Here is a 27462-nt window from a genome sequence, read left to right on the forward strand (position 1 = left end):
ACCAGAGCAACAAGGGGCTCCCAGGGGGAGCAAAGCAGATTTTGATGGGAAGCTCTCTGGGGCTCTCTGCTCTGTGTGTGAATTTTTGCTTGAAAAGCATCCTGGTGGAAACGTGTGTGTTTGGGACAATTACTTTCCAAAAGCGTTCACAATACAGACCTGCAGACCATCGCAAAAGGAAAACAGAAAACACAAGATTTTCACCGACATTCCTCTGTCTTTTTTTTTTTAAAACTCGACTGGGCAAGACTAAAAGAAAAGACACACAAATATAAAGTCTCAAAACACCACGGTTTTTGTCCCCTCCCCCCAAGAAACGACTAGCAGAGGCAGGGAAAAGTAAAAGTGACCCAAAATCCCAGTTCTGTGTGTGTGTGTGTCTCTCTCTCTCTCCAGAATTTTCAACAAGATAAAAGAAAAACTCATTTAAAACCAAAAAGGCAAAAAGTAACAAAACAGCCTCTTGCTAGAAAGTCAGCTATACATGGGGAGCTTACATCTGTATACAAAGGGCAAGCACTCAGCATATACTGATTAACAGTCCTGGTAATATTTGGTCATGTGACAATCACTACTGAGTCTTGAAAGCGGAACGATGTTTTCTGACAGAAGCGGAGGAACAAGGACGCAGCCCCTGACCTAGGGAGGGAGACCCAATGGATTTCATTTTTTGCACTCAACAGATTGTGTGTGGGCGGCGGAGGAATCCCCTGGCATCTCCTGTTCCTACGGGGGGAAGCAGGGAGTGGGAGCTGAAGGGGGTGTGGATCTGGAAGAGGGCAGGAAGACAACCGCGGTGGAAGCAAGTGGACACTTGGGGATCTTCCCGCCCCCTTCCCTTGGAAGTTGAACGCTCGGGCTACTCGTTGTCTGGAAGAACAGAAACTCAACCCTGCTACTTCCCGAGCGGCTATTGCTAACTTACATGAAGGGCGGGAGCCACAGCTGGCTGCCAGCACAGCCCCCGCCTGCACGCCACTGCGGCACACTCCCTGCTCGTGCGGGGGGAATACTGAGGAACACCAAGGCCAGGTCTGCCCAGCTCCAGCAGGCGCCCGTGCACGGCCTATGGAACCAGGCCCATCTAGCTCGCTGGGGCTCATGTGCTCCATGGCCATGGTGGCGGGCGGGCGGCGGTCTAGGGGTGACGACACACAGCGCAGGCTGGCTTGCCCACGACACATGCAGCAGCCGAGGGTCCGCTCTCGTACCCGCTGGGGTCCTGCTTCCACCACGGAAGGACTGCTCGGCCTCCAGCGACCCGACGCCCCGCAGGAGCAGCCGAGCAGAGGAGTGCAAAGACCCAAGCCAGGCTCCGAGAGCATGAGCTGCCCCTCCGCCCCGTAACTCTCGGCTCACAGCTCTGGTCACAGAGAAAGCTACGGGCAGGCAGGTTGGAAGGATCCTTTATTGTCCCTTGTCCTAGGCTAGGAAGAAGCGAGAGAGCGCCCGGGCTCTCCTGCCAGAGGGGACTCGTCAATCCCATCACAAGCAGAGGAAGGAACGGAAAGACGCAGAGAGCAGTCCGGCCCCACGGCCATGATGCAATACACAGGGAGGGGGAACACCCAGCGCCTGGGGCGTGCGAGAATCAATCGACAGGGAGCAGGCCCCCGGGCCCTGCTTTACCAGCTCGGCACACAGAGCCCGCGGGGAGGGGAGGCCACCTGCGGAGCCGGCCACTGAGGAAGGAGAATGGGGTGATGGAACTAACACCCAAGCACTCGGCCCCGCAGGCCATTCCTGTGGGCCCCGCTGCACCTGCTGCCTACCAGCAGGGGAGGTCCCTCGCCCGCCCACCAGACCCCTGGCGTTAGGGGAGGGGAGCCCAGGCGAGAAGAGACCTTCAAGGACTGGCCACCCCCTTTCTAAAGTGCACGAGTAGGAGCTGGGCCGGCTGGCGAGCGCAGCAATCGGGCAGCTCACAGCGCCAGGCGCCTCTGCAGCAGAGCCACCTAGACCAGTGCTCAGGGACCTGGCGCTGCCCTTCTGGCCCCAGACACACCCCTCGCTGGGGAGGGTAAAGTGCTACAACCGGGGCTTGGCACGGCTGGGGAGCCCAATGACAATTTGGGAGGCCGGCCTCTGAAGAGCCGGGGCTCCAGGGAGCAGGGGGCTGAGCTGACCGAGGGGCTGTATCCAGGACTGACACGCCCCCCCCCTCCCACCACCAGGCCAGCTCCCCTCTCCAGACCGTCACAGCAAAGCCTCAGGCCTAAGCAGGCGGCCTGGGCCTGGGCCTGGGCCTGGGCCGCGGGCCCTGGAAGTGAGGCCTGGTTTTGCCAGCTTGGGGGGAATGAAAACTCGAGGCTCCGCATGCCAAGGGCTGGAAAGGGCCCAGCTCAGGCAGCAGGGCAGGCGCGGGAGAGAGTCTTCGCTATTCTCTGGCACGGCTGCTCCGGGCCCTCCGCCGGCCACCTGACTGCAGCGAGGCTCCCAGCTACCCCAGCGGGCTGCAACCTAACCCTGCCCTCCCCAGCCTTCCCGCTCGCAACGGGGACGGGTGGAGTCTGACAGCTCCCAGCGCGGCACAGACCGAGCGCCTGGTACCGTATCTCCGTGCGCAGAGCCGGGGTCGGCCGGCCCTCCCTGTGGGGGGGGGGGGGGATTTATTTGAACCCTTTGTGTCCATCGTAAAAAAAAGGCACAGCCCTCCACCGGGACTTTCTGAGCTCGGATTCTCCTTCCCTTTGGCTCCCCCTGCCCGGCTCTACAAGCAACACGCCTGCGCCTGGGTGAGAGCGCAGCTGGTAGCGGAGCACCCTGGCCTCCCTCTCCCAGCCCGGCTGATGCTCAGGGCCCCTGTACCCGTCCGAGCTGCAGGTAGGGTCACACGTGCCCCCCGGGCCGGCCAAAGGCTGGCTAGTGCAAATGGTTTCCTAAGCTAGTGGCGTTGGGAAGGAAGTGGAAGAACGCTTGTTCCTCGGCTGCCCACGGGGCTGCCCTAGGCCTGGCGCGGCGCCCCGCCCCCGCTCACACACACAATACGGGCCCTACCAAGACACACACAGATCCATACTGGCGACCAGACGACGCTATAACATGGCACTGCAGAGGGAATGGGGGCAGGGGGCCACATACACAGTCGCTCCCTTCGGCCCGCCCCGGGGGCTGCCCCAACCGCTGGCCTGGTCAGTAGTATACGCAGCAAAGCATTTCGGTAGGAGCTGGGGGAGGTTGGGCACCCCTCTCTCATAGAAAAAGTGCAAAGTGGCTTCCGTCCCGGGGGGGAGTCGTCCACGCCCCTCACTGTGCTTCTTGGTATTAAAAACGGAGGGAGGGAGGAGAACTGGGGGCTGGAAGCCGGGGGCGCTGGGGGGCAGGGGAGGTGCTTTGCCGGAGCCCTACCCGGGAGCAGCTGCCTCTCATCTTGGGGGGGTGTCTGTCTGTCCGTCCGTCCCGCTAGCCAGGGGCCGCCCAAAGTCAGCTGACGCGCTCCGAGACGGGCGTCCGGCTATCCACGGCCTCGTCTCTGCTGCCGGGCCGGGGCAGGGCGGCGGGCGGGGGCGCTGAGGAGGGGGAGGACACAGTGTCTTTGCGCTCCCCTTCCCCTCGGTGTTTGTAGAGCATGCCAGGCGGCTGAGTCTTAGGCGGCTCCTTGGGGCAGCCGTCGCTCTCCGGCTGCGCTGGGCTGCTCGAGTCCTGAGCCTCGGGGGGGCTCCTGCTGTCCTTGGGGCTGGCGGGGGGCTGGGCCAGAGGCTGGGGGGGCGGCTGGTGGGGCGGGGGGGGAGGTTGCGGCTCCTTCCGGCTGGGGGAGGGGGAGGGGGAGGCGGGGGCGGTGCTGCCCCCCCGCCCCTTGGGGCTGCTCTCCTTGCTGCGGCGACCAGGGCGGGGTCCCTTGGGGCTGCGCTCGGGGGGCGGGGGGGCCACCTCGAGGGCCACAGCCTCCCGGGTCTTGCGCTTCTTGATGGGCAGCACTGTCTCCTGCACAGCCTGGAAGGACGGCTCCTTCATGGTCTTCTTCTTGGCCTCGGCCACCGCCGGCCCCGCGGCAGCTGCCACCACCCCCGGCTTGCGGCCCCGCTTCTTGGGCAGCACCTGGGGGTCAGACTCCACCTTCCGCTTGCGCCCGGGCCGCCGGCCGCCCGGCCCTGGGGCCGCCGAGGTGGTGGCCGAGCCGCCCGCCCCGACACCCCCCGGCGGCCCTGGCTGGAAGGGCATCTTGACTAGCAGCTTGCCGGAGCTTTTCTCGATCACCCGCTTGACCTGCACGCCCTCCGATGCGGTGGCCTTGGGCCGGGCTGAGCCGCTGCCCTTGGGCCTGCCCCGCCCACGCCCTGTCCCGGCTCCTTTCTGGGCTTTGGCCTTCTTGGGGGGCCTCTGCTCACGCCGCGAGGGACTGCCCCGGCCCGTCACCGTGAAGTCGAAATCGTTGGGGTCCAGGGAGGTGTCTCCTACCTTTTCGAAGTAGGCAATGAGCTCCACCTTGGAGCGGAAGGCCTTGCCCTGGGGGCTGTGGGGGCGAGGACAAGAGTTAGGAAGAGTCACCCCCAACGGGCACAAGGGGGGCCAAGCTGGAGCCAGTATGTGCAGGAGCCGGCGTTAAACAGGCTCCCTGGGCACCCGCCTGGAAACGGCCCAGCAGTTAGTGCTCCAGGACCGCGTCTTCCAGCAGCCCATGGGAGAGGCTCCGGGGCACGGGAACAGCGTGGCATGCTGGGAGCTGGACCTCCCACCGGGCCACGGGGATATGACCAGGCACAGCAGCACTGCACGCTGGGAGCGTGGTCTTGCACCCACGGGCCCAGTGCACGCTGGAAACTTCAGGCCCCGCCCCCCCCGGCCCAGTGCATGCTGGGAGCCGACTCACTTGATCAGGTAGACGTCGTACTTCCCTGCCGAGCGGCCAGACTTCCTCTGCTTGAGCTTGCGCGTCCAGCCCTCGGGCAGCGTGGGGTCGTCGTACATGGGGCCACGGTCTCGGATGATGGAGCGGCGTTGCTTGGGAGAGGCTGAGGCCTCGGGGGCGGCCGGGGCAGCCCCAGCTCCTTCAGACGTCTCAGCCTTGCCCGCCTCAGCCGGCTCCGCCTCCCGCTGCTTCTCCTTTTTCACCTTTTTGGTCTTCAGGGGCTTGTCCTTGAGGCCCTGCAGATTCTGGTCCTCAGATTTTTCTTCCCTGAGAGGAACCAAAGACATGTCAGGTCTGGGCGGGGGGCACCCAGGAGCACTCCCAGCCAGCCCGCCCGTACGTCCCCTGGCCCGGCCCGCGGGGGTGGGGAGGGTGTCTGTGCCGCACCCAGCCCATCTGAGGGCCCGCTCAAGTTCCACACACAAGAGCGAGCCAGAGGACGGGCCAGGAGCCTGGCCCTTGTGACTCGGAACCAGTCTCCTGCAGCGCCCAGCTCAGTGGAGGCAGGGAGCGGAGCGAGCCTCGGTCGGCAGGGGACACGTGGTCCCCTGGCGAGAGCCTTGTCTGGGCACGGGGGCTCTCTGGGAGCGGCCGATTTTGGGGCTTGGCGGGCTGCGTGCGCCCCTGGGGGGGGAAGGGGACACGCTAGGGTCACCACAGTCCGAGTGACAGTCACTAACGCAGCAGCCATGTGGGTTTGGCGAGCCCAAAGCCAGCGGCTGACCAGACTCCAGCAGTAGGTGCTCGCTGCACTGCGCCGTGCCACGCCACACCACGCCACGCCACGCCACACCATTCCAGCCGCTAACCTCCCGCACGTGTCTGACAGCGCAGCGACCTGCCACCGGCTTGGGCTCATTTCAGGTCACTTGCTCTGGGTTTCAGAGGCTATTTCTGTTCTAGCTCCAAGTCCCTGCTGTCACCTCGGAGCAACTGGGAAAGTGAAAAAGCTAAAAATGGCTGAGAACTTAGCAACTGGACAGCAGCAGGCTGCAAATGGCAGCACTGAGCAAGAGACAAGCACTGACGGTCCCCATCCCCTTGCTTTACGGGCCGTATAGAAAATGGCTTGACACCGCCTGCCCCGTGGTCCGGTCAGAGGGGGAGAGGCTAACTGGGTTTAGCTTAGACTCGGAGCTATTCTGGTGGATACATCTTATTGATTTGTGATGATTCGACATTGCGCACACAAACCCGTTTGGCAAGGCTGGCGTGTCTGAGACACATGGCATTAAAAGGTGCAGATTTGTACGGGCACTGCATTTCAGACGGGCCCTTCGAAACCAAACTTTCCAACATCACAATGAAACCACAGAGGCTTCGGGCTCGTTTCGCTTTGTTTAGACTCAGGTGACATGTAATACGTATATTCCCATCAAATCAACCTATTTCTATATTCAATGGGGACAGTTAAGATTTGATATTACTTTGACAAACAATAGTGACAAGGGAAAATCTCTTCCGACAGCAGCATATTCATGTTAGTGGTTTTATAGAGATGTCTAGCTAATATGTTCTATTATCAAAACCATTTGAGAAGGCAAAATGTTTCATTTAGACCAAGTAGAATACATTTTTCTTTGCAATTGTAAGATCCTATTTTACAGCAATTTCATATTCCTATAACTGCTTAATACACTGCACCATCTAAAGATTTCAACAAGGCCCACGTCTCAACTCGGCTCTTATCAGTCATCTCTGTGCCCACGCCTCATCTCAAGCCAGCCCGGAGAGGCAAAGGAGCGCTCTTCTGGCCCGTGAGGCCTTTGCGCCATAGCTCCTCAAGGAGGGTTTCTATTCCATGGAAGCGGGCCCCGTGCTTGAAAGAACAGGCTGCTCCTCGGCATTTCCAATCCATGCCGAAAGGGACAATCCTGCTCCGCGAGGGCTGGGTTCCCCAGGCCCACCTGCTCTCTCTAGCCCAAGGACTGCGCTGGCACAAGAGGACACACTGGACACGGAGCAGCAGAAGCTGGGCTGCAGCAGGAGTGCAGCCCCCAGCCAGAGCGGGCCACACGACGGAGCTAGAGAAGCTGAGGAAGGGGGCAGCCAGGAGAGCCTCGAGGACGTGTTCTCCAGCCCTGCGCACTGCATGTCTGCTGAGGTCTCCCTGCCTCGCTCAGCGGCGGGGCCGGCTGCCGAGATAAATGTGGAGGAGGAGAGGGGAGAAAACAGGAAGTGTCTCGCTGCTCTGTGCTATAATTAATTCACAGACACCCCCCCCCGTGTTGGTAAACAACAGGCGCTCGCGGGCGCTCTGCTTCTTGGCAGGCCAGTGGCAAGCAGGGGGCCGAGCGGAGCCGCCGTGCTGCGGGCGTGGGATTTCTGCCAAGGGCACCGAGAGGCATGCCCGGCCGGGGCGGGCGTAATTCTCACACCGGGCACCTGCATATGGGGCCGGAGCCCATGTTTATAGAAGGGGAACCCAAGGCCCAGAATGCATCCAGCGTGGGGCTCTAGGGGCCAAACCGCAAGCCATTCGAGTCCCCGCTGCTGGACTCCCCCGGCTCAGCCCCGCGACCCAGGCACCCTACACAGGGCTCTGCACGAACAGCAGGCCAGCTGCTCCCCCACTCGGGGCAGGGCTGGCTGGGCCCTGCTGAGCCAGGCGCCCCAGGGGCTGCTGATGCTCGGGCACGGCAGCAGCGCAGGAGGCCCCAGCCCCTGGCACATGGCTAGTTATCAGCCCAGATGCCTGCAGGGCCTACGGTGCCGGGGGGACGCCGACCCGGCAGCGGCCCTGCTAGCAAACCCCATGCAGCGTACACAGCGTCCCAGTGCCCCTGCAGGCAGGTCCAGCCTGAGAGAAGGGGACCACCCAAGAGGGTTGGGGGGCCTAGTGCAAGGCAGGGTGGCCAGCCAGGGAGACACGCAGCGCGGCGGCCAGGGTGGAGCCCAGCCAGGCAGAGCAACGCCAGGACTGGACCCCGCAATTCCCACGACTGGCACACGATGGCGCTCGGGGCTCACACCACAGCAACTGGCTCTGGCGCCTGCCAGGAGCAGAGATTATGGCCAATCGCACGCCCTCCCTCTCCCTGTATGCCGGCGCGGCACCCTTGCCGAGAGGGGTCCTCCCACCAGGCCTGCAGGACCCCCAGCCTGAGACCCGACGCTGCACAGACCCCACCAAGATGGAGGCTCCCACATTAGACCGGGAGTTGCACAGCCCCCTTCCCCTCCCAACCAGTATCAAAGGCCCCGGATGCAGCACCCGGGGGACCGTGGGGGTGTGTTTCTGCACAGCACCCGGCCAGACAGGACCCCCCATCTGTCAGGTGGGGAGTGTGGGGGGGTGTTTCTGCACAGCACCCGGCCAGACAGGACCCCCCATCTCTGTCAGGTGGGGAGTGTGGGGGGGTGTTTCTGCACAGCACCCGGCCAGACAGGACCCCCCATCTGTCAGGTGGGGAGTGTGGGGGGGTGTTTCTGCACAGCACCCGGCCAGACAGGACCCCCCATCTCTGTCAGGTGGGGAGTGTGGGGGGGTGTTTCTGCACAGCACCCGGCCAGACAGGACCCCCCATCTCTGTCAGGTTGGGAGTGTATGGGTGTGTTTCTGCACAGCACCCGGCCAGACAGGACCCCCCATCTCTGTCAGGTGGGGAGTGTGGGGGGGTGTTTCTGCACAGCACCCGGCCAGACAGGACCCCCCATCTCTGTCAGGTTGGGAGTGTATGGGTGTGTTTCTGCACAGCACCCGGCCAGACAGGACCCCCCATCTCTGTCAGGTGGGGAGTGTGGGGGGGTGTTTCTGCACAGAGCCCGGCCAGACAGGACCCCCCCATCTCTGTCAGGTGGGGAGTGTGTGGGTGTGTTTCTGCACAGAGCCCGGCCAGACAGGACCCCCCCCATCTGTCAGGTGGGGAGTGTGGGGGGGTGTTTCTGCACAGCGCCCGGCCAGACAGGACCCCCCCATCTGTCAGGTGGGGAGTGTGGGGGGGTGTTTCTGCACAGCACCCAGCCAGACAGGACCCCCCATCTCTGTCAGGTGGGGAGTGTGGGGGGGTGTTTCTGCACAGCACCCGGCCAGACAGGACCCCCATCTCTGTCAGGCAGGGGCGTGCGTGTGAGCAGCGCCCAGCGAGACAGGACTCCCATCTCTGTCAGGCTGGGGCGTGCGTGTGAGCAGCACCCAGCGAGACAGGACTCCCATCTCTGTCAGGCTGGGGCGTGCGTGTGAGCAGCACCCAGCCAGACAGGACTCCCATCTCTGTCAGGTGGGGAGTGTATGGGTGTGTTTCTGCACAGCACCCAGCCAGACAGGACCCCCCCATCTCTGTCAGGTGGGGAGTGTGTGGGTGTGTTTCTGCACAGCACCCGGCCAGACAGGACCCCCCCATCTCTGTCAGGTGGGGAGTGTGGGGGGGTGTTTCTGCACAGCACCCGGCCAGACAGGACCCCCCCATCTCTGTCAGGTGGGGAGTGTGTGGGTGTGTTTCTGCACAGCACCCGGCCAGACAGGACCCCCATCTCTGTCAGGCAGGGGCGTGCGTGTGAGCAGCACCCAGCGAGACAGGGCTCCCATCTCTGTCAGGCGGCGGGGTGTGTGCTTGCGTGTGTCTGCACAGCACCCGGCCAGACAGGACCCCCATCTCTGTCAGGCAGGGGCGTGCGTGTGAGCAGCGCCCAGCGAGACAGGACTCCCATCTCTGTCAGGCTGGGGCGTGCGTGTGAGCAGCACCCAGCGAGACAGGACTCCCATCTCTGTCAGGCTGGGGCGTGCGTGTGAGCAGCACCCAGCCAGACAGGACTCCCATCTCTGTCAGGTGGGGAGTGTATGGGTGTGTTTCTGCACAGCACCCGGCCAGACAGGACCCCCCCATCTCTGTCAGGTGGGGAGTGTGTGGGTGTGTTTCTGCACAGCACCCGGCCAGACAGGACCCCCATCTCTGTCAGGCAGGGGCGTGCGTGTGAGCAGCACCCAGCGAGACAGGGCTCCCATCTCTGTCAGGCGGCGGGGTGTGTGCTTGCGTGTGTCTGCACAGCACCCGGCCAGACAGGACCCCCCCATCTCTGTCAGGTGGGGAGTGTGTGGGTGTGTTTCTGCACAGCACCCGGCCAGACAGGACCCCCATCTCTGTCAGGCAGGGGCGTGCGTGTGAGCAGCACCCAGCGAGACAGGGCTCCCATCTCTGTCAGGCGGCGGGGTGTGTGCTTGCGTGTGTCTGCACAGCACCCGGTGTGACAGGACCCCGATCTGTCAGGCAACAGGGCGTGTGTGTTTCCGTGTGCCTGTGCAGCAGTCTAGGGGGGGTGTCCATGCAGCCCTGACCTCAGGATGGCTAAGCCAGAGCAGGATCCAGGGGCGCACCCTGAGAAGCGAGGTACAGCACAGTGGTTTGCACGCAATGGCCCATGGGCGCTGGGCCCTCCACCTGCATCTACGGGGGCTGTCACTGCAGACCAGAGGTTTGCAACCTGGAGTCCGACCGGGTCTCCGGATTGTAGGGGGCCGCATCTCCAGCCAAATGACTAAGGGGGGCCAAGCCGGCTCGAGGAGCCTGTAGCAGGTGCGATTTCTGGCTTGGGCGGCCAAGGAAGGGCAGCTGCTTTGTGTTTTGACAGCTGGATGGCTGCAGCTCTCTGAATTCCAGTGTCTGCCCCGCCTTGCCCCAAGCTCCCGCACCCATGAAAAGTAACCAGGAGAGGAGAGCTGCCAGGCCCCAGGCTCCATGCACAGGCCCCCCCCCCCGCCCACGGGACAGGGCAGCAGCACGGGGCCCAGGACACTGGGCTCCATTCCTGGCTCTGACCCTTGGGTGCACCCTTCCAGCCTCGCTTAGCATTCCACCTGTAAAACCATGGCCTGACCAGCCATGCCAGCCAATCTCGGCAGGGAGCTGGGCCTGGTGTTAACACCTGGCTGGCTCTGGAAGGGGGTGTTAACGCCGCCCCGGCTGGCTGGCACTGCACCAGTTACAGGTCTAGGGCTGGGAGTTTGACAGGATTAGCAGTTTGGAGAACGGGCGCCACATTTCACCCGTCTCTGCTACCTGACGCAAGCTCCTGGAAGCTGTCAGGGTCAGACCCATGAGTGGCTCCCAAAAGCCCGGCCTCTGGGGCTCACAGCGCCATCTGCTCAAGTGCCTCAGTTCTAACGCGGGACGGCACCTGGCAAGGCCCCTGGTCGCATCACACCCCGATCTTGGGCGCACATGCGCTCCTTCACCCTCACTCGGGCCACCAAGCCCTTAGCCTTGAGGCAGGGCTGCCAGGCCGCCTGAGCAACGCTCCGGGCCCGTGCAGCTCCCACCTTGCCGAGAAGGGGGCGTGCTGGGGCCCAGCCCTGCGGTAGCCGCCGGAGAGCAACGCAAGAGGCAATGTGCCAGACAACCAAGCACGGCGGGGCTCTCCGGGCATGGGTGCAGAGGTGGGGCCGGAGCTCGGCCCTGGGGCTGCGTCCCCGCCAGCAGAGCCCCCCCTTGGCCGAGGTCGCCATGGAGACCAGCCATCCCAGGAACGGACCTTCCTGGCGGCTCTCCAGAAGACGGGGGCCCTGTCCTCAGCACAGCAGGGCCCCCCTCTCGGTGGGAAGGCAGCTGCTCATGGGCACGCCCTGCACCATGGGGGCTGGCGCTAGTGTCCTACAAGCCCCTGGCTCAGGAACGCACTCCCCAGCTGGTCACAGCTCTGCGCAGGTTCCCCGACCCCATCTGACCCCCGCATCCGCGCCCTGCACGCAGAAGGGAGCACTGAGGGGAGGAGCTGGGGTGCCCCCGCCTAGAGAGCCTACACGTCCTAGCTCCCTGCGGCACTAGGCACTGGCCAGACAGATCTGTTAATAGGCGGCAGGTCTAACACAAAGCAGAGGTGGTATTTCTTCACGCAGCGCAGCCGGCCTGTGGAACTCCTCGCTGGAGCATGCTGTGAGGGCCAGGAGTTGAACAGGGCACAACAGAGAGCTAGGAGCATCCACGGAGCTTAGGGTTGGGTGGCTGCTCTTCTGCCCCACACACGGCTCCATCCTTCGGTCACAGAAGGGACACAGCCAGAAAGGGCCAATCCCATGGGGGGTGTATCACCGGGGAGATTGGAGGGACTGGTGCTGGTGGGCTGGGTTCTAGGAAAAGCCTCCCCTGGAATCCTGGGGGGCCAAGGCAACCAGGAGGGCTGAGCTCACAAAGGAAGACGCCCACCAAGTCTCTGCTGCGTGGTGTTCGGTACAGCGCGCCCAGGGCTCTGGGAAGGGGCACACAGCTCCGCACCTGCAGACTGACGGGCCTTTTCCATTCTAGCGGGACCTCCACAGCTTCCAGCCCCGCACAGGAGCAGGCGCATGTCCGGACAGCTTCGGCCTCTCCTGAGGGCTGGTCCCTCCCCACTGGAGCTCCCTGGCCAGCCCTGGATTGCTCTGTGCTGCACAAACTCGCTAACAAACGGGTCCCTGACCTTGGAGGCGCTGCTCAGGCCTAGTGCAAGCGGCCGCCAGAGAGTCTGCCCCTGGCTGCACCGCGGATGGCAGGAGGGCGGGCGCGGAGCAGCACACCCTGAACAATGTTACAAAGACGAGGAACGGTTCTTCCCTTTTCTAGTGCTGGCCGAGCTCTCAGCGACCACAGCCCTTCCCTAGGTGGAGGGGTGGTCTGGACTCTGCGCAGGGCATGGCGGCGGGAAGGCGAGTGGGCCAGGAACGCTGTGCTGCGAGAGGCAGCAGCATGCGCAGGTAACCCGGGGCACCCCAGGCCCGTTGCACGACCTGCCGCCAAGCACGGAGAGGCTTGGAAAGGGCCTGGCCAGGGCAGCGCCGTCTTCGCCCCATGAGCTCTGCGGGGAGGAAAGGGCCCTGGCCAGCATGGAAGCTGGACACAGCCTCAGGAGGAAAACCGGGGCAGGAGAAAGCTGGACCTTGTCCTAGGAGAACAATGGGTGTGGCTCCGACGTGGCTCCGACGACTGCCAAGCAGAGGTGACAGCGACAAGGAAAGCAACCTCCAGGAGAGGTGGAGCAGCCAAGGGCCAAAAGGAGGGACCCATGAGCACCGTAAGAACCAGGCTGGGAGCTCGCGACAGGGCCTGGACCAAGGAGGAGTCTGCCCATACCCTTGCGGAAGCGCCCGACCACGGAGGCTGCAAAAACGGAGCGACCGGCTTCCCCGGGGCAGCTGAAATGGCCGCCAGGTGCACTTTCGGGGCCCCAGATACCCTGGCACCCGAGGGACAGAGAGGGCAGCAGGTCGTGCTGCAGACCCCCACAGGTGAGGGGCTGCCATTCAGCCGGGCGTGTATGCCTAGGAGGGGGCCTGCTTGGCAAGACTCAGCACAGGCGCCCACGGGCTCGCGCACTGAGGTCTAGGAGCAGGGAAGTGGAACCAGTGGCTGTAGCGCAGCTCCAAGAGGCTGGGGTAGCCGGGACTAGCAGAACGTTGAGCCCATCTCTGCAGAGCCTCAAGAGCCGCCGAGGGATAAGGGACGTGCCCGCTAGGAACCCCGGCCCGAGCAGAAGCCGGAGGAACCCGCCGCACGGACGCTGGAGGAGGACTCGCGCCGCTGCGGGATACTGCCACTCCAGCGTGGACCAAGGGAGCAAATCCATCCCGCCCCTCTTGGGACAGCAAGTCCTTGAACTGCAGCAGAGGCCCAGGATTCGTAGCCGCAGCGACTCAGGACCGCCTGCTGGTTTGCCACCCCGAGCAGCAGGCCCCCGTGGAACAGGCCTTGCAGAGGCCCAGGAGTCGTAGCCGCAGCGACTCAGGACCGCCTGCTGGTTTGCCACCCCGAGCAGCAGGCCCCCGTGGAACAGGCCTTGCAGAGGCCCAGGAGTCGTAGCCGCAGCGACTCAGGACCGCCTGCTGGTTTGCCACCCCGAGCAGCAGGCCCCCGTGGAACAGGCCTTGCAGAGGCCCAGGAGTCGTAGCCGCAGCGACTCAGGACCGCCTGCTGGTTTGCCACCCCGAGCAGCAGGCCCCCGTGGAACAGGCCTTGCAGAGGCCCAGGAGTCGTAGCCGCAGCGACTCAGGACCGCCTGCTGGTTTGCCACCCCGAGCAGCAGGCCCCCGTGGAACAGGCCTTGCGGCGAACAAGCCAAGGAGCTTTGCATCCTTCCACTTGGGCTCCGCAGCTCGTGACCTCCTGCTCCCCGGGAATACTGTAGGGTTCAAATTCCTACAGGGACAAGGTACTCTCTTTCCACCCCTTTGGGGGGGGAGGTGGGGGCTTGCCAGATGGCACAGGCCAGCATGAGCACGCTCGTTAAGAGGTCCCCACTGCTGCCTCAGCCAGGGATGAAAAGGAGGAAACCCTTGGGTCAGCGCATCCTGATTGCTTCTGCTTCAGGGGCAGTGTGGGGCAGTTAGCCCTCTGGCACCCAAGGCTTGGGAGGGCGGTGGGCAATGTGCCCTGGGCTTGCTGAACACCCACAGGATCCAAAACTGCCATTGGGGCCTAGATCCCTGGGCAGGCGAGGGCCTGCTGGCGCTGAGCCACAAGTCCCCACAGATGGAGATGAGGAAAAGCCCAATAGGAGGGCCGTGGCGGAGCCGAACCAGCCTGGACTGATGGAGCCTCTGGCAGCAGGCGATGGGGCTCGGACTGCGACCAGCGCCTGCCTCTCTGGCCCGAGGCCTGAAGGCCTTGCGGATCTTGCGCTTGCGTGCTGGTGGCTTCCGGGGCCAGAGGAAGCCAAGTGGCGGGGGCTGCTCACTGGCAGAGACCAGAGGCTGGACCTGCAGGGTTTGAAACCTGGGGACTTTGGCAGGCCCCAGGCCTGAGGGGAAAGCCCTTCACTCACACGCACACCACTGCCAGGACAAGGGCTCTGAACGCCTGCCCCGACGGGAAGACAGAGCAATGCATCTCGCAGAACAGCGGGGCACAAGTGAGTAACCGCGCGCTGGCTGTCGCTCACTTCTCCTCCATGCCCACCCTCCCTCCCCGCTGTGGGGCAGCTGGCAAGCAGGACCTGAGGGCAGGTCGGAAATCGGAGGCAGGGGGCTCTGCAGCCACTGGGGGGAAGCTGGAATAGACATGAAGGAGAGAAATTCTGCGCGACCGCGCTGGTTTGAACCAAGTTTCATTCGGCTGGGGGCCGACACAGGGCAGAGGGTTTCGACCTGGGGGGAACATGTACACGGCTCATTCGGTTTAAGCTCGACGGCTCCATTTTCTATTTCAAAATGTCGTTTCATTTCTATTCTAATTCAGTTACAAGAGCGAATATAAAAGTTGCATTTGGAAAACAAACATTTTGACCTTCTAGGAGTATTTCAATTGTATAATGCAAGGCGAGATTTCAAAGCTGCCGATGGTAACAAAGCGCTGACATTAGCATGGTCGCAAGGAACAATCAAGCGCACGCATTCCCCTACGAACCAGGGACTTTCGGGGAAGGGTCTGGGCCTCTGAGCAGTGGACAGATGAGCCAGGAGCGCGGGGCCATCGGGGAAAGGGCTAGTAACAGTCACAGGAGGGAGATATAGCCAGAGGAAACTGTCCTGGTTCTGCTGGTGGAGCGGCCCACACCAGACAAGCCAGAGGAGAGCAACAAGACCCAGCCAAGTTAGGAAACCTGCCTTGCAAGGAAAGGTTAAAAACAGAGGCAGCAAGGGGAAGAGAGCCGAAGCCAGTGCTAGGGGGAAACAGGCTTCCCCCCCAGCAATGTCTCCGTTCCCTGCCCCCCACAGAGCAGCAGGGGGAGGGGAGCAAGGAAGGCTGCTCCAGCAGCAGCCCCTGTCCACGGGGGTCCCAGTGGGACAGGGGCAGGTACATTGAAAAGGCAGGAGGAGCCCAGGGGCAGGCTGCCTGACTCCTGCTGCCTTTCAAATCGCAGGGCCACAGTGGGCTTGGTCCCAGCGCAAGCTGCCTGCCCCTCTTGCACAGTATCGGCTATTAAAATAACCTCCCTAGTTACAAAGACCGGCAGGTTTCGTCTGAGTCCACAGGAGCGAGAGCTGCCTTTTGGCAAGGAGGATGGGGGTCAACTGATGGTCGGAAAGGCTCACTCCACAGAGGGACTCCCAGGAAAGTGTGTAACTCAGACAGCTCACCTCTGGAATCAGCTTCTGCGGAGGCCGTGGGAAGCCAGTGTCACAGGGTGGACACACGTGGCAGGAGCGGCCGGCCCTGCCGCCGGGCTGCACTAGCCGACTTTGCAAAGCCCTTTTCAGTCAAATGCCTGTGACTAGGAGTTTGCAGCGAAGGACTAGTTTCACTTCACACTGCAAACACCGCAACAGGCACCGCGAGAGTGAGACGAGGCGCCGTCTCACCAGCCACTTCCAGCCTATCGTGTTCCAAAGTCTGAACTCTACTGCCATGCGAAAGAGCCATTTCCACTGCCTCCAGCACGGCCCACTCTTCACGTCTCTTCTGACGGTAGCAACAAGCCAACTGAAACGGTGGAAATCGGACCAAACATCTAGACTCGATTGGAACGTCTTGAGCAACCCGGAGCTGGGGCGGGTGGAAACCTGACGTTGTTTTACAGAGAGCCAGGTTTCAAACTGGTGGGATAGCCCGCCCCCCAGGGACCGCGGTGCCATCTCCCCACCCGCCCCGAGTGCAGAGCCCAAAGGAGCCTGCAGGGCTCTTCCATCCCAGGACTTTCTCTAGCTGCCACCTGGCTGAGCCTGCAGCGCCTGGCGTAACAGCCTACCGGGGTCCACGGTCACTTTTAAAAACCTCTCCATGCACGTGCCTCAGTGGAGGGGGCTCCCCAGGTGCCACACAACGCCTAAGACTGAAAGCGCGCCCCATGGCGTGCTGGGAGATGCCAGCAGTAGCACAGAGCGCACCCTCCTCCCTCCCCCACAGAGGCCGGCCACCCAGCCGAGCTGGGTGCCACAGAGTCCCCAAGCTGCCACGGCGAGCTGCGCCATCCACGCTGAGTGCCACACCCCGGCCCCCACTGCCACCGGGGTCCCCGCCATCCACGCTGAGTGCCACACCCCGGCCCCCACTGCCACCCGGGTCCCCGTCATCCACGCTGAGTGCCACACCCCGGCCCCCACTGCCACCGGGGTCCCCGCCATCCACGCTGAGTGCCACACCCCGGCCCCCACTGCCACCGGGGTCCCCGCCATCCACGCTGAGTGCCACACCCCGGCCCCCACTGCCACCGGGGTCCCCGCCATCCACGCTGAGTGCCACACCCCGGCCCCCACTGCCACCGGGGTCCCCGCCATCCACGCTGAGTGCCACACCCCGGCCCCCACTGCCACCCGGGTCCCCGTCATCCACGCTGAGTGCCACACCCCGGCCCCCACTGCCACCGGGGTCCCCGCCATCCACGCTGAGTGCCACACCCCGGCCCCCACTGCCACCCGGGTCCCCGCCATCCACGCTGAGTGCCACACCCCGGCCCCCACTGCCACCGGGGTCCCCGCCATCCACGCTGAGTGCCACACCCCGGCCCCCACTGCCACCCGGGTCCCCGCCATCCACGCTGAGTGCCACACCCCGGCCCCCACTGCCACCGGGGTCCCCGCCATCCACGCTGAGTGCCACACCCCGGCCCCCACTGCCACCCGGGTCCCCGCCGTCCACGCTGAGTGCCACACCCCGGCCCCCACTGCCACCCGGGTCCCCGCCGTCCACGCTGAGTGCCACACCCCGGCCCCCACTGCCACCCGGGTCCCCGCCATCCACGCTGAGTGCCACACCCCGGCCCCCACTGCCACCGGGGTCCCCGCCATCCACGCTGAGTGCCACACCCCGGCCCCCACTGCCACCGGGGTCCCCGCCATCCACGCTGAGTGCCACACCCCGGCCCCCACTGCCACCGGGGTCCCCGCCATCCACGCTGAGTGCCACACCCCGGCCCCCACTGCCACCCGGGTCCCCGCCATCCACGCTGAGTGCCACACCCCGGCCCCCACTGCCACCGGGGTCCCCGCCGTCCACGCTGAGTGCCACACCCCGGCCCCCACTGCCACCGGGGTCCCCGCCATCCACGCTGAGTGCCACACCCCGGCCCCCACTGCCACCCGGGTCCCCGTCATCCACGCTGAGTGCCACACCCCGGCCCCCACTGCCACCGGGGTCCCCGCCATCCACGCTGAGTGCCACACCCCGGCCCCCACTGCCACCCGGGTCCCCGCCATCCACGCTGAGTGCCACACCCCGGCCCCCACTGCCACCCGGGTCCCCGTCATCCACGCTGAGTGCCACACCCCGGCCCCCACTGCCACCGGGGTCCCCGCCATCCACGCTGAGTGCCACACCCCGGCCCCCACTGCCACCCGGGTCCCCGCCATCCACGCTGAGTGCCACACCCCGGCCCCCACTGCCACCGGGGTCCCCGCCATCCACGCTGAGTGCCACACCCCGGCCCCCACTGCCACCCGGGTCCCCGCCATCCACGCTGAGTGCCACACCCCGGCCCCCACTGCCACCCGGGTCCCCGCCGTCCACGCTGAGTGCCACACCCCGGCCCCCACTGCCACCCGGGTCCCCGCCATCCACGCTGAGTGCCACACCCCGGCCCCCACTGCCACCGGGGTCCCCGCCATCCACGCTGAGTGCCACACCCCGGCCCCCACTGCCACCGGGGTCCCCGCCATCCACGCTGAGTGCCACACCCCGGCCCCCACTGCCACCGGGGTCCCCGCCATCCACGCTGAGTGCCACACCCCGGCCCCCACTGCCACCCGGGTCCCCGCCATCCACGCTGAGTGCCACACCCCGGCCCCCACTGCCACCCGGGTCCCCGCCATCCACGCTGAGTGCCACACCCCGGCCCCCACTGCCACCGGGGTCCCCGCCGTCCACGCTGAGTGCCACACCCCGGCCCCCACTGCCACCGGGGTCCCCGCCATCCACGCTGAGTGCCACACCCCGGCCCCCACTGCCACCCGGGTCCCCGCCATCCACGCTGAGTGCCACACCCCGGCCCCCACTGCCACCCGGGTCCCCGCCATCCACGCTGAGTGCCACACCCCGGCCCCCACTGCCACCCGGGTCCCCGCCATCCACGCTGAGTGCCACACCCCGGCCCCCACTGCCACCGGGGTCCCCGCCATCCACGCTGAGTGCCACACCCCGGCCCCCACTGCCACCGGGGTCCCCGCCATCCACGCTGAGTGCCACACCCCGGCCCCCACTGCCACCGGGGTCCCCGCCATCCACGCTGAGTGCCACACCCCGGCCCCCACTGCCACCCGGGTCCCCGCCATCCACGCTGAGTGCCACACCCCGGCCCCCACTGCCACCGGGGTCCCCGCCATCCACGCTGAGTGCCACACCCCGGCCCCCACTGCCACCCGGGTCCCCGCCATCCACGCTGAGTGCCACACCCCGGCCCCCACTGCCACCCGGGTCCCCGCCATCCACGCTGAGTGCCACACCCCGGCCCCCACTGCCACCCGGGTCCCCGCCATCCACGCTGAGTGCCACACCCCGGCCCCCACTGCCACCCGGGTCCCCGCCATCCACGCTGAGTGCCACACCCCGGCCCCCACTGCCACCCGGGTCCCCGCCATCCACGCTGAGTGCCACACCCCGGCCCCCACTGCCACCGGGGTCCCCGCCGTCCACGCTGAGTGCCACACCCCGGCCCCCACTGCCACCGGGGTCCCCGCCGTCCACGCTGAGTGCCACACCCCGGCCCCCACTGCCACCGGGGTCCCCGCCGTCCACGCTGAGTGCCACACCCCGGCCCCCACTGCCACCGGGGTTCCCGCCGTCCACGCTGAGTGCCACACCCCGGCCCCCACTGCCACCCGGGTCCCCGCCATCCACGCCGAGTGCCACACCCCGGCCCCCACTGCCACCGGGGTCCCCGCTATCCACGCTGAGTGCCACACCCCGGCCCCCACTGCCACCGGGGTCCCCGCTATCCACGCTGAGTGCCACACCCCGGCCCCCACTGCCACCGGGGTCCCCGCCATCCACGCTGAGTGCCACACCCCGGCCCCCACTGCCACCGGGGTCCCCGCCATCCATGCTGAGTGCCACACCCCGGCCCCCACTGCCACCGGGGTCCCCGCTATCCACGCTGAGTGCCACACCCCGGCCCCCACTGCCACCGGGGTCCCCGCCATCCACGCTGAGTGCCACCACTCTTCCCTGCCACCCATGCTGGTTACCACACAGCCCTCCAGCTGTGATCGGGGCACCCACGATCCATGCTGCCTGCCACCTTGCCACTCCCCCTCCCCTGCTGCAATGGAGAACTCCAGTGTGTCATGCTCCCCAGCCACCCCGGGGGTCCCTGTTCATGCCAGGGGCACACAGACCACCCTGAAGATTGGGGAGACCCCCGCCACAGAGACCTGTGGCTCCCAACTTACAGACGGACACACAGTGACAAACAAGCTGAGAGAGAGGAAACTGACACCCAGAAATGAACCTTTATCGAAGGTGCCAGCGCCGTGAGCAGAGATCCGAACCAGGCACAGCCAGACAGGGCCATGGTGCTTTCCAAGCGGCGAGACAACTCCAGCAAGTCAAGACCAAGAGGCTGGCGGGCACTGTCCAAAGTGAAAAGGGGGGGAAGAGTCGGTGTCTTCGTCCCCCCCAGCTAGCCCCTCAGCCGTTTGAGTCACACGCCCGGTCCTGCAGCTAGGCCATTCCTCTCCAGCAGAAAGTGGCAAGAGAATGCATCCCGGGTCTTTTGTGTCAGCCGCTTTACAATTCAAAGCGGCGACGGGCAGGAGTTCACTTGGCCACAAAAGGGAGTGCGGGTGGGATCCACATGAAAGCACGCAGAGCGCAGGGATTCAGGGGCTTGCTCCAAGAGGATCAGTAAGAGCCACATTTGTTCCAAAGCAGTCTGCCCCATGGATCAGTCAGGGTTGGAAGTGGGCTGGGCAGAGGGGCCCGAGAGAGCTACAAGCAGCCCCCTGGGTGGGTGGGCTGCAGAGGGGTAGCAGGAGGCTGGGCAGGAATTGTGCAAGCAGCATGCTTGGACATGGCGCAGGTGATGGGAGGGGGCTGCCCAGGCCCCCTGCCGGGGACAGCCAGCTGCTAGCTCCTGCCACTGCCTGGGAGCACAAGACACTCTCTTTTGACTTCATGCAGAAATAGAAGGTGAAGGCGGGACAGCATTTCACACGTGCTGGTGTCCTGCTGCCCCAGGGCCAAGTCCCTCCCCACATCAGTGCAGGCAGGACCTGCTCTGCCCTGGGGAAGGGCCCTCGCTTCACTCCCGTGTCCCTGGGATTTCCCATGCAGAAATCCAAGGTTCGGAGGGCTGGTCCCAGCTGGCAACAATTGGCCGAAGGGCCCCCGAGTCGACAGGCCGGGCCCCCGAGTCAACGGGCCAGGCCCCCATGACGCAGTAGGGATTGTACTCGCCTTGTTATGTTCCATGTGAGTTCTACTGTCCTGCAGTGACCCCGGCTGGGCCTCAGTTTCCCTGGGCACTGCACCATTCCCTGCACGGGGCTGAGGATTTCGGAGCGGCAGACTCCCCACCTGATGGCTGAGGCTCTTTGTACCCTAAGCCTGGGAAGGAGCTGCGAAAGAAAAGCAGGGCCAAGAGCCCCCACGTGCACACCCCCTCGTACTACGCGTGACTGACAAGGGCAGTGCTGATGGAAAGCAGGTGGCGCACTACAAACCAGTCGAGCAGCGAAACGTACTCTGGTCACTGCTCCAGGCAATGGCCACTCTGGCTTCCATGTAGATGTTGAACGTCAAGGGCCAGGAATTCACCGGGACGCAGGCTTGCGCTCCATTTGCCAGTACTGCCTTGCTGCGCCGGGCCCCACATGCAGCACCTGGCCAGGACTGGGCCCCACACAAACCCTCTCAGCCTAACTGAGATCAGAGCTGCACAGCCCCCCTTGTGCCAGGTGCTGCAGACTCCCCCCAAGGCGAGATCAGCGCCCCCCACAACCCAGACACGCCCGGGCTCCCATCACACCAGGCGTTGCACAGACCCGGTGAGTCACCACCTGAGCCAAAGATCGGGGCAGGCTCCTGCCCTTCGGCACGTTGGGGAACAGGCTGGGCAGCACAGCTGGGTGAGCAGTGGCAAAGCTAGGACGCCAGTGGCCTTACGCAGTCACACATGCTTGAGGGTGTTGGCAGGGGTCTGTGCAGTCTGCTGCAAGGGTCCCTGATCTCAGCAGGATGGCCAAAAGATAACACGGCTGGACCCAGCACCTCGCACAAGGGAGGGTCCCAGTCTGAGCTGGGGCCTGGTCTCAGGCAGTCTCTAAATCCCCCGATGGAAACTCCTACGGACGCACTTGTCCCTGCTCACGCTAGCTGAGAAGGCCCAGGGCAGCACCCAAGTGTTCATCTCAGGGTCAAATGGCCAGGGTGCAGAAAGGGGAATTCACCCTCAGGGCGGCAGTGAGACCTGGGTCAGCAAAGTGACTCAGCGGGAGAAGCCGGGGCAAGAACCTAGGCATCCCGGAGGCCTGACCCAGAGCCAACACTTCAAGCAACTTTCACTTTCCACTCCCGGCGTCTCCCCACGGCAGAGAGCAGGTTCACAGCGGCACCGACCCTGAAACGCTGTTCGCAGGGGAACGGACACAAGAATGTTAACATTCTGCTTTCAATCCTCAGCCTCATGACTGGGGAGGGGGAAAGGAACATTTCTCCCATGCTCCGAAAGTGCATTTCCAGAGAGGTACTCCAAGGCATGCTGCGGCTTCCAAGCGCTAGCACCAACTCCGTGCAGTGGTGGCAGGACAGAGGCGAGGCACAGGCCATGGTGGGCTCAGAGTGAACACGGGTCAGATCTGAGCCGGCACCAGCCTGGTTTTCATAAGCACTAACTGAGCACCCCTGGGACTCAAGTCCCCCGTGGTACGAGCAAAACCAGAAGCTGTCGAGGTTCCCCTGAAGCCTCCAAAGCAGCAGGCCCCAGCCCCAAGCCATCTCCTAGTGAGCTCACAAGAGAGACAGGTCTGACCTCCTACCCGGGAGGCTCCAACTACTTGTCCAGCCAACCCCCAACCACTCCCCACCCAATACTTTCACCCAGCCACAGATTTTTACACCTGGGGAATCCTAGAGGGACCCCCCCCTCCACTTTGCCTCATAGGAGCATCTTCAGAATCACGGTCTCTGCGACATCGGGACGGGCGTCTGGCCCAGTGAAATGCCCAGGTGCCAAAATTCACCCCACGTGTGGGGCTACGGATGGTGAGCGGAGGCTACGGTCAGCCCGCAGGCAAGGACAAACCTTAAGCTTTGGACACAAGTCAGAGCATCTTCGAGCAATGCTCACACCTGGAGCAGAAGAAGTGAGCCGTGGAACCCCGCCTGCACATGAAGACCCCTCCCCCAGCAATCCAGACAACAGTGCAGGGCAATCCCTCCGAATACAGACACAACAACGCTGGCTGCTCAGTACAGCAGAGGCCGTACGTGGTCAGCAGCCCTTCAGCCTCCAAAAATACAATCCCCGCATCCTGGCCAACGCCACCAGGAGCCTGGGTTTAGTTCCCGAGTCTCACCCACCCACCTTCAGCAAGGGGGCTCCGCCTTCCACGTGCAGCAAGTCAGTGCCTGCTCCCTCCCCATGAGGCACCATGAGTGCAGCTAACACACCAACATACACTGAGGGCTACTCCCCAATGCACACACTCATCTCTAGTATGGCACGGCAGTAGCCAGAGGGGGCCCTGTTGTGCCAAGCAAGCCCACTCTGAGATGGGGGGCCCCCCATCATGTCACACGATGGATGGGCTCCCTCAACCGAAATTGGCAGTCCCCTTACTGCTGCTGACAAATCTCAGGGGCTCCCCCATCACACCAGAATCCTCTCGACCTGGATCAGTCCCACCCCCATCACAATGCTCTGGTCGAGTCCTCTTCCCCGCCGGCAGCTAGCTCTTGGGCATTCATCACAAGTCCTGCAACCCAAGCCCCAGGAGTCACTTCAATTGACCTCCAGTACTCTCAAGTCCAGAGAGCCCCACCAGAATCCTGACCCACAACAGCACAAACTGCCCAGGGACCCACTATTTGGGCAGGGACGAAAACAGCATGTGATTCTGACACTGATCTGATTTTTGAGACACTTGGGGCAGGCATGGGGAAAGCTGTGGGGTACACCCCTCCTGAGAGACCACCCCACCAGGAATGCACCTGCAGCCCTTGGTTGTGCCCCTTGGGGTGGGATGTAATGTTTCAATGACCTCTTAAGAGCCTGCGGTGAGCAGGGGCAAGGAGGTTTGCCAGCTGCTCTTATTTGGCGCTACCTGTGCTGTTACTGCCTGGACTTCTCCCAGTCCAAAGACACAGAGCCCGTTTGCCAGCGCACTGACCCCCGTCTGCAAGCACTGGACCCCCAAGGGCGAGCAAGCAGATGAGGCAGGGGTCTGGCTGGAGGTCTCTGCACAGCCCAGGCCGGTGTCACAGCGCAGGGTCTCAGCTCCCAGGTACGGCAGCCCCGTGTCCCTGCCAGGCCCCCCCCGACCCCGGGCCCCGTGTCCCCGCCAGCCCCCCCCAACCCCGGGCCCCCGGCCCCGTGTCCCCGCCAGGCCCCCCCCGACCCCGGGCCCCCCGGCTCCGTGTCCCCGCCAGGCCCCCCCCGACCCCGGGCCCCCCGGCTCCGTGTCCCTGCCAGGCCCCCCCCCCCGGGCCCCGTGTCCCCGCCAGGCCCCCCCCGACCCCGGGCCCCGTGTCCCCGCCAGGCCCCCCCAATCCCGGGCCCCCCGGCTCCGTGTCCCCGCCAGGCCCCCCCCGACCCCGGGCCCCGTGTCCCCGCCAGGCCCCCCCCCCAATCCCGGGCCCCCCGGCTCCGTGTCCCTGCCAGGCCCCCCCCGACCCCCGTGTCCCCGCCAGGCCCCCCCGACTCCGTGTCCCCGCCAGGCCCCCCCGACCCCGGGCCCCCCGGCTCCGTGTCCCTGCCAGGCCCCCCCCGACCCCGGGCCCCATGTCCCCGCCAGGCCCCCCCGACCCCGGGCCCCCCGGCTCCGCGTCCCCGCCAGGCCCCCCCCGACCCCGGGCCCCTGCCAGGCCCCCCCCCGGCTCCGTGTCCCCGCCAGGCCCCCCCCGGCTCCGGGCCCCGTGTCCCGGCTAGGCCCCCCGGCTCCGGGCCCCGTGTCCCCGCCAGGCCCCCCCGACCCCGGGCCCCCCGGCTCCGCGTCCCCGCCAGGCCCCCCCCGACCCCGGGCCCCTGCCAGGCCCCCCCCGACCCCGGGCCCCTGCCAGGCCCGCCCCCGGCCCCGTGTCCCCGCCAGGCCCCCCCCGGCTCCGGGCCCCGTGTCCCCGCCAGGCCCCCCCCCCCCGGCTCCGTGTCCCCGCCAGGCCCCCCCCGACCCCGGGCCCCGTGTCCCCGCCAGGCCCCCCCCGGCCCCGGGCCCCGTGTCCCCGCCAGGCCCCCCCCGGCTCCGTGTCCCCGCCAGGCCCCCCCCGACCCCGGACCCCGTGTCCCCGCCAGGCCCCCCCCCCCCCGGCTCCGTGTCCCCGCCAGGCCCCCCCCCCCGACCCCGGACCCCGTGTCCCCGCCAGGCCCCCCCCGGCTCCGTGTCCCCGCCAGGCCCCCCCCGACCCCGGACCCCGTGTCCCCGCCAGGCCCCCCCCGGCTCCGTGTCCCCGCCAGGCCCCCCCCCGACCCCGGGCCCCCCGGCTCCGTGTCCCCGCCAGGCCCCCCCCCGACCCCGGGCCCCGTGTCCCCGCCAGGCCCCCCCCCCCCGACCCCGTGTCCCCGCCAGGCCCCCCCCGGCCCCGGGCCCCGCCAGAAGGACCCGGGCCCCTCGCTGTCCCCGGCGGGGGCGGGGCCGGGGGGCGTGACGGGCCGGCGGGGCAGGTGGGCGCGGGGCGGCAAAGGGGCCGTTGGCGCGCGGGGGGAGGGGCGCGAGCCGGGCCGTTGGCGCGCGGGGGGCGCGAACCGTTGGCAGCGGGGGCGTCGCGAGGGGCCCAGCTGGCGCGAGCTGACCTTTGACCTCCCTCCACACCCCCAGGTGAGGGGCGGCCCCGCCCAGGGCAACGGGGGCCGCTGTGACGCACTCGGGGCCCCCGAGCGCGCGCGAAGGGGAGGGGGAGGAGGGGCCGCCGCGAGCGGGAAGGAACCAACGGCCACAGCCCCCCGCGCGCGCTCCCCCTCCTCTGCTGGCGCGGGGCCCGCGAGATGGGCCCGTCCGACTCCCCCCGCGGGATGGGGCCGAATGGTCCCGTCCCCCACTGTCTCCTCCCTCCCCCGGTCACTCACAATCTCTCCTCATCTCCGCTCGGCGCCGCCGCCATTTTCTTCGCAGCGAAGAACCCGCGGGGAGTGAGGGGGGGCGGGGGGGAATAGACCGAGCCGGAGAGGAAACCCGGACCGAAGAGCCCGCCCCTACAGCGGCCATTGGGCGCCGCCGCTGTCGCTCAATGCGCCGCCCCGCGCTCATTGGTTACGCCGTTGGCCCCGACGGGCGGGGCCGGTGCGCTCCCGGCGGCCGTTGGAATTGGCGGGAAGCGCTGTCAGTTACAACGTTCTAAAAGGGTGGGGCCCGTGGGAGCGCGCGCGGATCCTGATTGGGCCCTGGCGGCCGCTCACCTCGCCCATTGGTCCGGCGGCCCATCCCTCACTTTACTAAGGGGGCGGGGAGAGGCCTCAAGCTACGGAGATTTGAAATTTAACGGTTTTAACGGTTTTTCTCTTCAGCCGTCACCGCAGTGCGTTCCTCTCGCGGTTTCTCCCGGCGCAGACGAGCCCGCTGGCGACCCCCGCACACCAGCAGCTCCCGGCCCCTCCGCCAGCGGCACCGGACACTGCCTGGGCCTCGCAGCCCCCCACTCCGGCCCTGGGCACCCGGCGCCCCGCCTGCCTCGTCACAACATGGCTACCCCCGCCACGGCCCCTCACAGCCCCCACCATCCCAGCCTGGACGCCCCCTCACAGCCCCCCCATCCCAGCCTGGACGCCCCCTCACAACCCCCCCCCCATCCCAGCCTGGACGCCCCCTCACAGCCCCCCCATCCCAGCCTGGATGCCCCCTCACCCCCCCCCGCATCCTAACCTGGACGCCCCCTCACACCCCCCCCCTGCATCCTAGCCTGGACGCCCCCTCATCCCCCCCTCATCCCAGCCTGGACGCCCCCTCACCCCCCCCCCCGCATCCCAGCCTGGACGCCCCCTCACACCCCCTCATCCCAGCCTGGACGCCCCCTCACACCCCCCCCCCCGCATCCCAGCCTGGACGCCCCCTCACCCCCCCCCCCCCGCATCCCAGCCTGGACGCCCCCTCACACCCCCCCCCCCCGCATCCCAGCCTGGACGCCCCCTCACACCCCCCCCCCCCCCGCATCCCAGCCTGGATGCCCCCTCACCCCCCCCCGCATCCCAGCCTTGACGCCCCCTCACACCCCCCCCGCATCCCAGCCTGGACGCCCCCTCACACCCCCCCCCCGCATCCCAGCCTGGACGCCCCCTCACACCCCCCCCCCCGCATCCCAGCCTGGACGCCCCCTCACCCCCCCCCCCCCCGCATCCCAGCCTGGACGCCCCCTCACACCCCCCCCCCCCGCATCCCAGCCTGGACGCCCCCTCACCCCCCCCCCCCGCATCCCAGCCTTGACGCCCCCTCACACCCCCCCCCGCTTCCCAGCCTGGACGCCCCCTCACACCCCCCCCCGCATCCCAGCCTGGACGCCCCCTCACACCTCCCCCCCGCATCCCAGCCTGGACGCCCCCTCACACCTCCCCCCCGCATCCCAGCCTGGACGCCCCCTCACACCCCCCCCGCATCCCAGCCTGGACGCCCCCTCAAACCCCCCCCCCCGCAT

At 66.1% G+C, this 27462-nt stretch overlaps 1 protein-coding gene across 2 annotated transcripts; it reads right to left on the bottom strand.

Annotated features, from left to right (window-relative positions):
- Positions 1 to 1390: 1390 nt before the first annotated feature.
- MECP2 (methyl-CpG binding protein 2) lies at positions 1391 to 26056 on the bottom strand. 2 transcript variants are annotated; one of them, XM_075916210.2, is made up of 3 exons: positions 25904 to 26056; positions 4811 to 5116; positions 1391 to 4453 (listed from the first exon to the last, which is right to left on the bottom strand). In XM_075916210.2, the coding sequence occupies exons 1-3, from the start codon at positions 25936 to 25938 to the stop codon at positions 3424 to 3426; spliced, it is 1371 nt and encodes a 456-aa protein (XP_075772325.1). In that variant the 5' UTR covers positions 25939 to 26056; the 3' UTR covers positions 1391 to 3423. The 2 variants fall into 2 exon arrangements, with proteins under 2 accessions (XP_075772325.1, XP_075772326.1); XM_075916211.2 differs by lacking the exon at positions 25904 to 26056 and adding an exon at positions 20135 to 23936.
- Positions 26057 to 27462: the final 1406 nt, after the last annotated feature.

This window comes from Pelodiscus sinensis, chromosome 18 (assembly GCF_052426305.1).
Source record: "Pelodiscus sinensis isolate ZL-2025 chromosome 18, ASM5242630v1, whole genome shotgun sequence".
NCBI lineage: Eukaryota > Metazoa > Chordata > Testudines > Trionychidae > Pelodiscus > Pelodiscus sinensis.

What these genes read in the sequence shown, in the direction of transcription:
- MECP2 (XM_075916210.2), bottom strand. Translation starts at nt 25,938, where the DNA reads ATGGCGGCGGCGCCGAGCGGAGATGAGGAGAGATT. An exon ending in AGCGGAGATGAGGAGAGATT is followed by an intron (nt 5,117 to 25,903) that starts GTGAGTGACCGG and finishes GGTTCCTCTCAG; the next exon opens with GGAAGAAAAATCTGAGGACC. An exon ending in TACGACGTCTACCTGATCAA is followed by an intron (nt 4,454 to 4,810) that starts GTGAGTCGGCTC and finishes TCGCCCCCACAG; the next exon opens with CCCCCAGGGCAAGGCCTTCC.